General features: G+C 43.2%; 1 protein-coding gene and 1 long non-coding RNA gene across 2 annotated transcripts in view; one reads left to right on the plus strand and one right to left on the minus strand.

The window, feature by feature from the left end:
- NPFFR1 (neuropeptide FF receptor 1) overlaps nucleotides 1-13,042 on the plus strand; it is a 35,340-nt gene extending 22,298 nt beyond the window's left edge. Inside the window, exons 3-4 of the mRNA XM_054036165.1 lie at nucleotides 5,531-5,630; nucleotides 9,673-13,042. Coding sequence (XP_053892140.1) covers nucleotides 5,531-5,630; nucleotides 9,673-10,564 — 992 coding nt within the window. The 3' untranslated portion in view covers nucleotides 10,565-13,042. The remainder of the gene's footprint in view (nucleotides 1-5,530; nucleotides 5,631-9,672) is intronic.
- Nucleotides 5,677-10,028, minus strand: LOC128841274 (uncharacterized). Its single transcript, XR_008445791.1, has 3 exons — nucleotides 9,940-10,028; nucleotides 5,925-8,686; nucleotides 5,677-5,834 (listed from the first exon to the last, which is right to left on the minus strand). It is a non-coding gene; the product is annotated as an uncharacterized LOC128841274 (long non-coding RNA).
- Nucleotides 13,043-14,042: the final 1,000 nt, after the last annotated feature.

The raw sequence follows: 14,042 nt of genomic DNA on the forward strand, positions 1-14,042 counted from the left end.
TTAAAATAGATTATAGCTGCTTAACAAGTAATTTGTTTGGTTCCATCTAACCCAAAAATTAAGAGGATATGTGCTATAGAAAAGCTAGAATGTACCGTCTACCTATGACAGACTGCTGACTGTAAATGGAAATGCACTAAATGTTTTTCCACAAATGTCAGGTGAATTAATCAATATAACTCCCAGCAGAGCATATAATTATGGCAACAAGTTGTTTAGTAGCATGTCAGAAATGCTTAGGTAAGCAATGACCTCACATAGGACCATTGGGATAGGGTTTGCATTGTAATACAGAACTAGCTTCCTGGTCCTGAAATGCAGCAAACAGTGAAACAAGACCGTAAAATTTATGCTAAGGCAATCTTGTTCCTCCTCAACTCTTTCCACAAGCTATCCCACAGAAGCACCAATGCAGATGGGTGCTATGTTGAAGATGGAAATTAACACTTTTTCTTCTGTTCATGAAAGTTTTGAGGGTAGCTTCTCATTTCATTCTTTCCAGCCTGACTTCCGGAACAATTTCTAGTAAATTATTAAACACCAAACAATATATGCTTAGAAATTGACTGTGAAGTTTTAGAGATTTGGAATGCACAGTGCAGTCAAAGCTGAGTTGGTTGCCGATTCTTTTACCTTTCTACAGACCGGAAATAATGCATGCCCAGGACTTGTCTTCTGTGCTGTAGCCATGCAAACTGGGGTGCCATTAGGTGTCAAAGTTGTTGGTAATCTATAGAGAGGAAACTGAAGTATCCAACATTGATAATAGGCCACATTCATCACAAGAATAACAAGCAGTCTTCTCGAGTTTCTCCCATGGGAATCCTTCACTCCCTTGGGGAGGGCCCCTAAAGGTCTCTCTATTTCTCCCACTCTATACCATCCCACCTTGAATATTGGGTTTGCCACTCTTGGGCAACTGGACAGCATTCCTTATAGATCCCAATAGTGAAACCTTTTCTAAAATTAGGCAGTGGGGTTCCTGCAGAGAAGATGCAAGATACTACCTTTCCCCTGGGCCTGAGGGGACTACCTCAGTACTACAGCAATCCCAGATCTTGTTTACGCAGGGAGTGAGAATCAGATTGGAAATTGAACCAACTCTTTGTCACAGAAAGTGAAATGAAAACAAATGTGCTAGTGCAAGGTGAAGGTAACAGGGAATGCCAAAGCTCAGGTTCTTATAGGAATATTACCCTATTTATATATTCAACGTATAAAATACTTTGATTACAGTTTAGACTGTTAAATATATATATATATATATATATAAGGCCAAATTCCATGCTGGTGTAAACAAATGCAATTCCATTACGTCAAGATCATAGTATGATCCTGTTTCTTCAATGTGGATCAGTTAATGTTAGTATGAGAACCTTAAAGTATGGTTCTTCTTCGAGTGCTTGCTCATGTCAATTCCATTTTAGATGTGCGCGCACTCATGTGCACAGCTGTCGGAGATTTCTGCCTTAACGGTATCCGTCCCTTGTATGGTGTCAGGATCCCGCGTCGGTGTTGGAAGGTGCTCCCTTCATGTCCCCATCCTCGTCGATGACCTTTGTCTCCGACGCCTCAGACCTGGGCTGGGGAGCCCACCTCGGCGATCTCAACACTCAAGGGCATTGGTCCAGTCAAGATCATTCCCTTCATATCAATATCAGGGAACTCAGGGCGGTTCGACTGGCCTGCCAGGCCTTTCTACCTCATATACAAGACAGAGTGGTCCAGGTCCTGACGGACAACATGACCACGGTTTTCTATATCAACAGGCAAGGCAGAGCCAGGTCGTCAACCCTTTGCCAGGAAGCCCTCTAGCTCTGGGACTTCTGTCTACAGTACAATATCCATCTCGTAGCCACTCATCTTCTGAGGCCCAAGAATGGGTTGGCAGATCATCTCAGCAGGATGTTCTCATCTCGCCACGAGTGGTCCCTTCATCCAGAGGTGGTCACTTCCCTCTTCCACAGGTGGGGAACTCCCCAGGTGGACCTGTTCACGTCCAGGAAGAACAAGAAATGCCACGTCTTCTGTTTGATAGGGGGGAATGGAGAGAGGAGCCCTGTCCGATGCTTTTCTGCTCCCGTGGTCAGGGGTTCTGATGTACGCCTTCCTTCTGCTGCCGTTGCTGCCCAAGGTCCTCGCGAAGATCAAACAGGACAAGGCAAGGATCATCCGCGTAGCGCCAGCATGGCCACGCCAACACTGGTTCAGCACCCTGCTGGACCTCTCGGTAGCAACCCCGTTCCAGCTACCTGTCAGGTTGGACCTGTTGTCCCAGAACCTGCACCCCAACCTGGCGGCACTACATCTGACGGCCTGGCTGCTGTGTGGCTAAATGCGCAGGAGCAGCGGTGCTCGACTGAGGTTCAGCGCGTCCTGTTGGGAAGTAGGAAGCCCTCCATCAGAGTGACTTACTTGGCAAAGTGCAAACAGTTCACCTGCTGAATCGTGGACAAAGGTGTCCGTCCCAAATGGGCATCTCTGCAGCTTATTCTGGACTAACTCCTGAATCTCAAGCTCCAGAACTTGTCCCTTTCATCCATCAAAGTCCATCTAGTGGCCATCTTGTCCTTCCACCTGCCGTTCGAGGGCAGGTCGGTTTTTGCTCAGGATCACGGCCTACATTCACTTCTGCTATGGCCAAGCGGAAGTGCCACCTCTGGTGATCATCACCACCCACTCTACCAGGGCGCAGCTTTTCTGGCCCAGGTGCCTATTCAGGACATCTGCAGAGCAGCCACCTGGTCATCTGTCCATAACTTTATGTCCCACTATGCGCTGACCCAGCAGGCCTGAGACAATGCTGGCTTTGGTAGGGCAGTACTGCAAGCTGCTAAGCTATGAACTCTGAGCCCACCTAGAATGGAATTGACATAAGCAATCACTCGAAGAAATAAAAACGGTTACCTACCTTTCATAACTGTTGTTCTTCGAGATGTGTTGCTCATGTCCATTCCATTTCCTGTCCTCGTACCCCTCTGTCGGAATTACCAGCAAGAAGGAACTGAGATGGCGCACGGCCGGTGGTGCCTGATATACCGCCACATGGGAGCGCCACTACAGGGGGCGCCACAGCCGGCCCTATAGATACCACTAAGGCAGAAATCTCTAACAACTGTGCATGTGGGAACGCGCACATCTAAAATGGAATGGACATGAGCAGGGCCGGTTCTGTCTTTTTTGCCGCCCCAGGCAAAAAAGCCTCCGGCCGCCGCCTCCCCCCCCCCCGCCCCCACGTGGCAGGGGAGGGTGCCGGGGGGGAGGGCAGCCAGAGTGCCGGGGGGAGGGCGGAGTGCCCGGCCTGGGCTCCACTCTCCCCGGCGGCCAGAGCCGGAGCACCACACCATGCTGCCCCCCTCCAGGTGCTGCCCCAAGTATTAGCTTGGTGGGCTGGTGCCTGGAGCCGGCCCTGGAAATGAGCAATACATCTCAAAGGACAACAGTTACGAAACGTAGGCAACCATTTTTTCTACTTTGAAAAGCGATTCCGTAAAAATACGTTGTGGGGTTCCATCCTTGTCGTCTCAGTGATTACCAAATGTGCTCAACTAACAAGTAAAAAGATGTTTTTCTATCTGCTAGTCCTAAAAACTCAGTCTGGGTCTGATATTTAGACTGGGTTCTTTCAATCTCAAGTGTAATAACCTTAAGGTTCTTGCTGGCCAAGTTAGGCCCTATGCAATTCTAATGTCTTCAGATTATACTCTTACTTACCTCTGTACAACCCTATCACCTTGCAAACAAATCTGTTGAGGTTACACAAGATGGAATAGAATCAGGTTCATGCCACCTTAGCTGTGTTATATCTGCAATGCTAACAGAAGGAAAAAGCAACACATTTATTTTTGTCATTAAGGTCTGACTCTGAACACCCAAAGTGCTTTATATGTCATTTTTATACAACCACTTCTCAGAGTAAACAAAAAAAAATTTTAATTTTTGCATTTCTTTACTTTTTTGTGTCAAAATATGTAACCTTAACATTGCATTTATATAGTTATTTTGTACTTAAAGTGCTAACTTACTCTGGCAATGGACTACGCAAAAAAGTCACCCTTCTTACTCAGCCAATCTGCTCCCTGCATTTATTCAGTCATAGTTGCTGACTTTGGCAACTAACATTTTATTTTTCTCCTTTTTACTCCTGAGCACCCTGCAGATTCACCAAAGGTTCAGGGAACTCGATAATCATGTGAATCATCACCAGAACTGTTAACTAAGTTCTGATTGCAGAACCTTTATTGCTTATCAAGTACAAGACAAAAAAGTCCAGCTTGGCTTTTATATCCCATGTTCCATTTACAGGGCTGGCAGTTAGAAAAATATATTTTTTTATTTGTACACTGAGCACATTTGACTTGGAAATAAGTGAGGGAGACAAAGAAAGCCCTACAATAAGTCAAGTTTCAGAGAAGAACCACATTGTAATAAATATTGAGTTAGACTATTAGCTGAGTGCCTGTGCAGATGTTGTACAAAAATGGAAATCTGGTTATTAGTGTTAGAAATATTCAATACAATTCTAAAAGAGATGACCAGGGATGATATTTATGTCTGGAAAAAGAAGAACAGGAGTACTTGTGGCACCTTAGAGACTAACTAATTTATTAGAGCATAAGCTTTCGTGGACTACAGCCCACTAGTCCACGAAAGCTTATGCTCTAATAAATTAGTTAGTCTCTAAGGTGCCACAAGTACTCCTGTTCTTCTTTTTGCGGATACAGACTAACACGGCTGTTACTCTGAAACTTGTCATTTATGTCTGGCTGTTCATTAGGTCTTGAAAGAATGTGGTGCGCTTTAAAGAATTATGTAATTATTCAGAATGTCATGGACTGGAGTATGGGTTAGTATCATCCTCACCCCATGCTGGCCCACGGTGATCCACACCTTTTTTAAAAAGTCACTACATTGCTAAAGGACATGTTAGTGTGATAACAAACCAGATGTACCGCCAGCCTAGTACCACTTCAGAAATTGATTTGTAATCACACAACCAATGGGTACAGCTAGAGGAAATTGCTGAATGCAGGCAAAAATCAAGCTAAAACTGGTACATTTATAGGCTTTGGAATATATCTGCTGAACATCTGTAAAATTTCTCATAGCTATGAAAACTGCACAGTTCTCTGGCTGCATTTAGTGGCAGCATTGATTGTTTATGGGGTTTTGTCCAGACCTCAGTCAGAAAGACTGTGACCAAAATGCATGATAGAAACTGAGGGTTAAATGGGGTATCCTCCGGCTTGAGAATTAGGCGTCACCCACACTGTGTGGAAGCAAATTTGATTTACTCTTATTTCTTTCTTTTAGAAAAGAAAATTACTCAACTGCCAAGTGCCAGCTTAGTGCAATTTAGATCAGACAGATCACAAATCCTTGAAAGTCATGTTTTATGACAGGCAATTTATCAGCCTTTTCACAAGACTTAGGTTGGCAGCTCTGCACAACCCTAGGTGAATGCAGATTATTCTGCATAGTGGGTTTATGGTATGAATGTGTCCCCACAATGCTATCTATGTAATTCCAGGTTGGCCATTTGACAACATCATGTGTAAAATGAGTGGATTGGTGCAAGGGATGTCTGTCTCATCTTCAGTTTTCACTCTGGTGGCCATTGCAGTGGAAAGGTACGTGTCCGCAGTACTCTCGCTCTAGCCATTTGCCTGCAGAAAACGGAGTAAGGTTTATGGTCATTTCAGTTCTGTTTCTCTGGGGAGTCCCATCTGGTGGCAGGATACTGCATCTTCATGGTAACTGTTTTCCTCCTCCAGAGCATATAGGCTGAGTGCTGTTTGTGTTCCATCAGTCCCTCACCCCATTCCCTTGGGATCCTGCAGATACAATACAAAATGTATGTGATGGTGGAGAGAGAGAGAAAATTGAAGAGGAAGACAAAAAGGAAAGAAGAGATTCAGGCCTACCATATATTGGCATGTGAGTCCAAGATGTGTGCAATGGGCAGCCAGGAAGCTAGAAAGGTAACTGTCATAGATCCACAGGATTGGTGCTATTGCTCCAGCTTTGGAAGAAACAGTCTCTGGAAGGACTCCTTCAGTGTGCCAGCCCCCCTAGGTGCCTCACTTGTCCTCCAAGGTGAGCCACACAGCTTCACCACCTCCTGGACCTCTGGTCTTTCAGCACCCCTGCTTCACACTGTGAGCTCCATGCAGCAAGTCCAACTGGGAAAGACCCCTGAGGGAGACTTGTACAATCCTTAGGGAGCACCTCCTCCATCAGTATTTGCAGTGACACTCAGCCAGCATTATAAAATTGAACAGTTTATTAGTCAACCAGAACACAGCAAAGGAAGTCCTTGATTAGCATAGAGAAAAGAAAGTTACAACAGAGTCCCTCCTGGGCAGCACAGAATCCAAAGTCCTATCCTTCTGACCTCCCTTCATCCCAGTACACGTGTCCTTGATTCCTCCAGCAGTCAACCCTTAACTGCCCTCCTGGCACCTCCCCAGTCCTTTGTTCTCCAGCAGGTCAAACACTGCTTGGCTTCCTGCAGAGAGATGTGCCATCCATGTTTGTTGGTTGCTAGATATCAAAGATATCAATATCCCAGTGATTGGATTTGCCATTGTCTTCTCAAAAGGGCCCCATTGATATGGGGCCTAAACCTCAGACAGCTAGGAACTATTCATACCCGAGTCTTTGCAGAGAGCAAACCACCCTTTCCACCCCCTAGATAACACTACAGCACGTAGGAGAAAATGGGGCACACATAGGATTCCTTTAAAAAATTGCAAAAATTCATATTTAATCACGGTAGCCATGTAAAGTGTGGTAACATGTTAGGACCGAAGAGGTCCACGCCTACTTAATGGTTGTAGTTTATCATAGAAAGTGAACTGCCTTCCTTCCACTATATGTATGGAATTCAGTTCTCAATGGTATTGGTAGAAAGCATATGGATTGTCCTCCTAGTTTCTCTGAAACTGTATAAATAACTCCCAGTGAGTAACTCAGAGCTCTGTGTGAGAGAGTTTGAGAAACAGTTCTGACATAGCTCATTACTCAGACTAACATTTCCCAGTGAGTGGCTAACAAAAGGCACAATAATACTCTCGGCTAAAATAAAATGGATTCTCTTTTTAAATGCAGCAAAATCTGTGACTCAGCAACAGAAAACTGATGTTGTGACTCAAAAAACATTCTTCTGTCTGTGGCAGATGTTTTATTCTCTGAGAGCTCAGATGGAGGGCAAATAGCATCCCAACAGAATGTTACCCATTAAAGCAAACCAGCTGTTTAAACATGTTCAAAATTAAGTAAGACAAAATATGTTACATTGCTTTGATCTTTAGGTGGGTGGATGAAAGAGGTTGTGGGCAATGCATAAAAGACTTGATCTATCAATAGTGTTAGTTTAGCTGAAGAGACAAAGAACACTTACTTGGTAAACAGAGCCAGCAAGGAGTTTCAGTTAGATATGTTCAGCTCTCTTCCTTTAGAAAATACAAGGGTGGAGGTCATCTAGGTTCTTCCCTATAATTACAATTTTTGGCCCCAGCTACACTGCAGTTACAGTTATTTTAGGATACCCATTATAGCACAGCTGTGTCCTGAACTTCTAGCTAACTATGTTCTAAAGACCATTTATGTTCCCTTAATGTGACTATAAGACTGTTAGGTCTGATCCACACTAACAAAAGCATGCCACATTGCAAAAGGTTTGTGACACAGCTGTGTGGGTAAATGATTTCCCCAACACAGCTATGATTGTATTTCAGTCCAGGCCTTGGTGTCTGAGATACAATCTGAAAAATGTTGTAACATAATTTTTCTGGATAGACATTACATTGTGTTAGTAAGCCAAGTCCTTTCCTCCTAGTGTCAATACTCATTGGAAAGGTAATATCTAAAATGCCCTGATACCAGTTGTAGGAAATACTGAGGATGGGTTCCTTGTGCCACAGCTGAATGCTCTCTGCAAATGAATCCATTAGTGGGCATGTCCTGCATTCAGTGCCGGGGACTGGACTAGATGACCTCTTGAGATCCCTTCCAGTCCAACACTTCTATGATTTTATGTAGCCTTGCTGTGAAAGGGTATAGTATCCTCTGCTGGTCAATGTGTGCAGTCAGTGTGTGCTCGTCTACACTAGAAAAAGAATTTGTGCAAACAGTTGTCTGCCATGGATAAGGGAGTCTGTTATGACACTTTATTTCACATATGGGCAAAAAAACCCATTTTATAACCATTTTTAGGAACCATGTTATCACATTGGCCATTCAGTTGAGGAAAGAATGTGTTATAACATAGATACCTCCGAGCATAGCAGACAAATGAATGCTCACAAGATTATGTTGTGTTGGTAGGATGAAAAATATCACAGTTTCTATTTTTCTTGCCCTTCCCTTCTTCATTAGTCTGGGTGAGAAGAGACAATCCATCTGCTAACATTCTTATTTAGATAGGAATGACCTAGATCATCTTTCCTTTTTCCAGCCAATTTCCTGATTGAGAGATCTATCTTTGCAGAACATGGGAAAATCCAAATGCTCATCACTGAGTTTTTTGCTTTTTTCCTCCAAATTGCCATCATCACATTATGTCACATGGTAATGTTGGAATACACATTGATGTCACCTTGTAGTGTCACCACACTTTGTCAGCTAGGATTCCGAGAATCAAAAATTAGAAGAATCTTCCAGTTCTCTTCTTTCAAATTGGCACCTATATGAAAAAGCAGACATAGGAACACCATGAGATCGTCCCGTATTACATCCTTACAGTAACCGTTTGCTACATCATCTTTCTGCCCAGACCAGAGTGAGTGGAAAATTCTGACTTAGCAATGTTCATTATTCACTTTACATGGTCATAAATGACTGTGCAATGGGCAAGGTAAGGGAGAATCAGATCTAGGCTGCTTAAAATATTTTAAAAAATCATGCATGTAATAGAAAATGTACCGCTGATTCTAGGTGAGGGCACAGGGAACTTCAGCACTTTGTTTAATATTCAGTGTGCTGATTCCTAAAACATCAATGCCCATTTAAAACATTTCATTGCATGATGTTTTAGACCATGTAAAGGAATAAAACATCAAACTTTTTGTTTAAAAAATCACTTCATTTTCTACAGCATCTTTGTTTTTGTTACATTCCATAAGCAGTTTGCACTTGTAAAAAATGTTGAAGGGAGAGATTGAACCATGAATTGCTGGGTTTGTTTTTTTCCACTAAAGCAACTTGACTGCAATTTCTTTGTTTTTTCTTGGGTTTATATTTCTTCACAGTGACATGTGGATATGGCCCTGCTCTTTAATACTCAGTAGGAGTTTATTTGTGGGCCAGATCAGTACATTCACATACACTATGACATCAGCCTGTGTTGTGGGACCTAATCACTATAGATCCTTCTGCTAAACTTCTCACTCTTCTGTATTGTGCAGTGATTTAGCTCCACAATGCAGGCTGTCTGATGATGAGAAAAAATGACTCATCAAGTAAACTGCATTTTGTACAATTACTGGTTTGAAATCAATTTTGCTACAGTATGAATGTACCTCTTTATAGGGACAGAGGTCAGGACGGGAGGACTCAAACCTCAATCTTCTGCATGAAAAGTCAGAAAAGGCCTCTATAAATGTCCCTTGGTACATAGCGTAAGCACCTCAGCAGAACTTAAAAGCAACCCTCTTTTTCTTCCTCTCATAGGTTTCGTTGCATTGTTTACCCCTTCAGACAGAAACTAACTCTGAGGAAAGCCCTAATCACTATAGTTATCATTTGGGTTTTGGCCTTGATAATCATGTGCCCCTCTGCAGTCACCTTGACAGTCACCAGGGATGAATATCATTTCATGGTGGATGCGTACAACAATTCCTACCCACTCTACTCGTGCTGGGAGGCATGGCCTGACAAGGGAATGCGAAAGATCTACACAACCGTACTCTTTTCTCACATTTACGTGGCCCCTCTTACCTTAATTGTGATCATGTACGCACGTATCGCTTTCAAACTTTTCAAGTCCTCTGCACCCATAGGAGGCTCCCAGTCAGAGGAGAATGAGGGGAGGAGGGTCTCCAAGAGGAAAGTCAAGGTTATCAACATGTTGATCATAGTGGCATTGTTCTTCACTCTCTCCTGGTTGCCCCTATGGACTTTAATGCTGCTGACAGATTATGGAAACCTAACTGAGTACCAGCTCAACGTGATCACAGTTTATATTTTTCCATTTGCCCATTGGCTGGCATTCTTCAACAGCAGCATCAACCCAATCATCTATGGGTATTTCAATGAGAACTTCCGAAGAGGGTTTCAGGAGGCTTTCAAGGTCCAACTCTGCTATGTGGAGAACAAGCACAAGGATACTTATTCAGAGAGGAACAATAGTGGGTTCCTTTTTGGTGCACGAAACCGCATTTTTGTTGAAGCACGCCCTAGTGATTCAGTGCAACCCTCCCAGTCTGGACAAAGTAACCTCCCGAGAATTGGGTTATTTCCACTGAGGAATGGGCGTATTGCTCACCATGGGCTGATGGTGGAGGACTTGGACAATACAGCTTGTTCTCACAACAGTGTCAGCGTCCCAGCTTGGGATATCTAAGAATACTGCATATCCGGCTCCCATAATTGATGGACTTTTTAGTGGACAACGCTAGAGATCTGTGAACCATAACATTTGAAACTCCCTGAGGAGCAAATTATTTACAATGATGGACATCTAGACTAAAAGTTATTCAATTTTAAGGACTAAATCGCTGAAGGTTTAGATACTTATACATGGTACTACAGTTACAAAGCAAAAGAGAAGGCTTTATGTTCAAGTTTCCAGATGTATTATTGTCTCCTAGACTTTTATGTGAATTAAGGAATGGTTTACGGAGGGATTTTTAGGATCCAGGCCCATGATGAGAGTGGACCCAGGCATAGCAGTTATTCAATGGCATAGCAGGTGGTGGTGGTAATGCAGTCCACAGCTGACTGTTACTTGTTGGCTACCTTCTGGAGTGGACTCAAGCTGGCTGGGCTACTTGAAAGAAAGATCAAAGACTTGGTATTGGGAGAAAGATAAAAGTTCAGCCAGGAGTGGGGAAATGACGATGAATAGGCAGTATATAACAATGAATCTCTGAACTGGAAATAACAGATAATTATTGGGAAAAATCACATACACCACATGGGAGCCAGGTCTAGACCCTTGATCTTTCAGCTCAAAAAACAAACAAACAAAGCTGTCTTTTACCACCGGAGCTAAGAGACTCTTCCTTTGTTGTTAGCTAGTGCATTATATACTACTCTCCTTCCTAGCCAGCTAGACAGATCTTGTCTCACACACAACTGAGATTCAAGGAGTTAAACTCCAACAATCAGGCACCAAATCTGTTGTAAATCCATGTGCTGCAGAAGACACTAGACTGACTGCTTTGGAAGTCACCACACCAGCTTCTCCTGCTGCATCTCACCTCATCAGCTAAAGAGAAGCTGGTGCCTCATTCAGTAACCCAGGAAGAAAGAGAGATGCTCTTCTGCTTTTAGCACCAGCTGGGGAATTGTGTTCCCTTTTACTTTAACTCCTGATTGCAAGCATGTGGAATGGAGCATGGTTTTCAAGGATCTGGGCCGTTTGCCCATAATACACTGCTGTGTGTAACTTTTTTTTTTTTTTTCTGAAAACACAGTAAATTTGTCACTTTATTATTTGCAGTTCTATTTTTAAGTTGTAAATTACTTTAGTTCTCAAAAACGATTGGCTTACACCACCAGCTAGAGCCAGGCCTAGTTCAAGCATGTATGTACTAGCTTTTCCCTCCTATCTCTGTTCTCCTTGTAACAGACATTTTGATTCCTTTCCTGACCTCTCAAGCAGAGACAGCCAACCATGAATTGTATCTGACCATGTTGTGATTCTGTGATGTGCATGAATGAAATCTAGGAGATCTGCCGAATATTTTCACCTGTGACTAAAATTTGAATCTAGGTCTCCAATGTGAAAGGCCAGTGCAGTTAACCTACTTTGCTACCTATATTTCTTCTCTGAGGAAAATCCTTATTTTCTTCATGTAATATTAACTCCAAGAATATATACTCACTGCAACATAAATTGTAAGCATCATTGTGCGTAGCCTTGAGCTATGACATCAAACTGTATATTGTCAATCTCATAGAGCTCTTGCCTCATGCTGTTACTGTGCACCTCTGCATTCTTACAAAAAACAGAACAATCCAGCATTTGAAGTTTTTAACAAATGTAATCTGAAGTTTGTGGTGCAGTTGCAATTGGGTTACACCAACAATGAATTAGGCTGTTTGTGTACATTAGAACATACACTAGTAAAGGAAATGTGCTGAGGTTAGAAAACATGGAGTATTCATAATATTTAGCCCTTATATAATACTTCTGAGTTGCAAGGTACTCTACAACCACTAAATTAATCCTAATACATACCCTTTGAAATTGGAGTATAATCTCCATTTTAATGACAGGGAAACAAAGAGTACTTTAACCAACCTACTCAAGTTCACAGAGCCATCAGTGTAGGAACTGGAATTGGAACTCAGCAGTTCCTGGCTCAGAGGCCTATCCGCAGCCCCCAACTCTCTGTCAAAGTTGTCAAGCTATTCAATGTAATATCATTAATCAAAAGACCTGAACCTTTTCTGTTCATACAATAAAGTCAAATCTGTTGCTGGATAAGGCCTTTGCAGCCACATTCTTTTAAATGAGCCTCCAAATTTGGATGCTCAATTTGAGAAAACTTGGGCCTGATTTTCCAGAGGTGCCGAACACGAGAACCTCCTATTGACTTACACTGGATTTCTAGGCAGTCAAGCCTAGATTCTCAAAGCTATTTAGGTACCTAGCTCCCACTGAAATCAATGGAAATTTGAAGCACTACACCTCACCTTTTCTGAAAATGAGGCCTTGGTCACAAGTTTAACACCCAAAAATGGAGGCATCTAAAATTAGAGGCTACTTTGGAAAATGCTAGTCTAAGGCCTTGGCTACACTGGCGCTGTACAGCGCTGCAACTTGCTGCGCTCAGGGGTGTGAAAACGCCCCCCCGCCCCCCCGAGCGCAGCGCTGTAAAGTTTCAGTGTGATCAGAGCCCACAGCACTGCACGCTCGCTCACAGCACTGCAAGCTACTCCCCTCGGAGAGGTGGAGTACTTACAGTGCTGCGAGAGCTCTCTCGCAGCACTGGCGGCGCGACTACACTCGTGCTTCACAGCGCTGCCGTGGTAGCGCTGTGAATTCCCAAGGGTGGCCAAGGCCTAAGACTTTCACTTTTCTCATTACAAATCTTTTTCTAATGGTTCCCAACCTGTTTGGTTACCTGTAACAGTTTATCAGATTAAGGGTGGGATTTTCAGAAGCATTTAGTATTGGCCTGTGGTTGCTCCCACTGCAATCAATGGTGAAACTAAATGACTTCATTAGGAGCAGAGTTAGGCCAATGCTAGCAATTGCCACCTAAGACCTGAGCTGTATTTAACAGACCTGGCTGCCTCCCATTCAGTTGAGCTTTCTGTAACCCAGGATGGAGCTTCCAAGACAATGGTGTATTTGGAAAAGTCCCATGACTGGAGTTTAGTGCAGCAGAAGCTCTCGTATGACTTAGATCATGCTCATAGTTTAGAAGCAGGCAGCACACACACCAGGACCTAGTAGTGCAAATGAAGCATCAAAATAAAAAGTTGCACCTGAGAAAACTGTTCCCTGGAATGTGCAACTGTATCAATCAATTCCACATATTTTTGCTATCTTTAATCCATCAGTATACTACCTCTTGCCTCTAGTAACACTGTGAATAAAGCCCTCCTGTATCAGAATTATTTGGTGTTTAGTAACTGCTCTCTCCATGCTGTACAAAATGGTATTACTGTATCACTGGCCACGAGTACCAGAAATAAAACATCACTCTTCTGGGTTTTGTTAACGTTTATTGTGAGAATGTCTGTGCTGTAATGACTGCAGAGTCCTGCGCCGATCCGTTTGGCCCTGATGTGGAGCGTGCAGAGTTAGAAGAGGGTTAAGCCGGATCCCCTAGAACCCAATTGCACTGATTTCTGGGGGCAGGGTC

This window comes from Malaclemys terrapin, chromosome 7, assembly GCF_027887155.1.
Source record: "Malaclemys terrapin pileata isolate rMalTer1 chromosome 7, rMalTer1.hap1, whole genome shotgun sequence".
Taxonomy (NCBI): domain Eukaryota; kingdom Metazoa; phylum Chordata; order Testudines; family Emydidae; genus Malaclemys; species Malaclemys terrapin.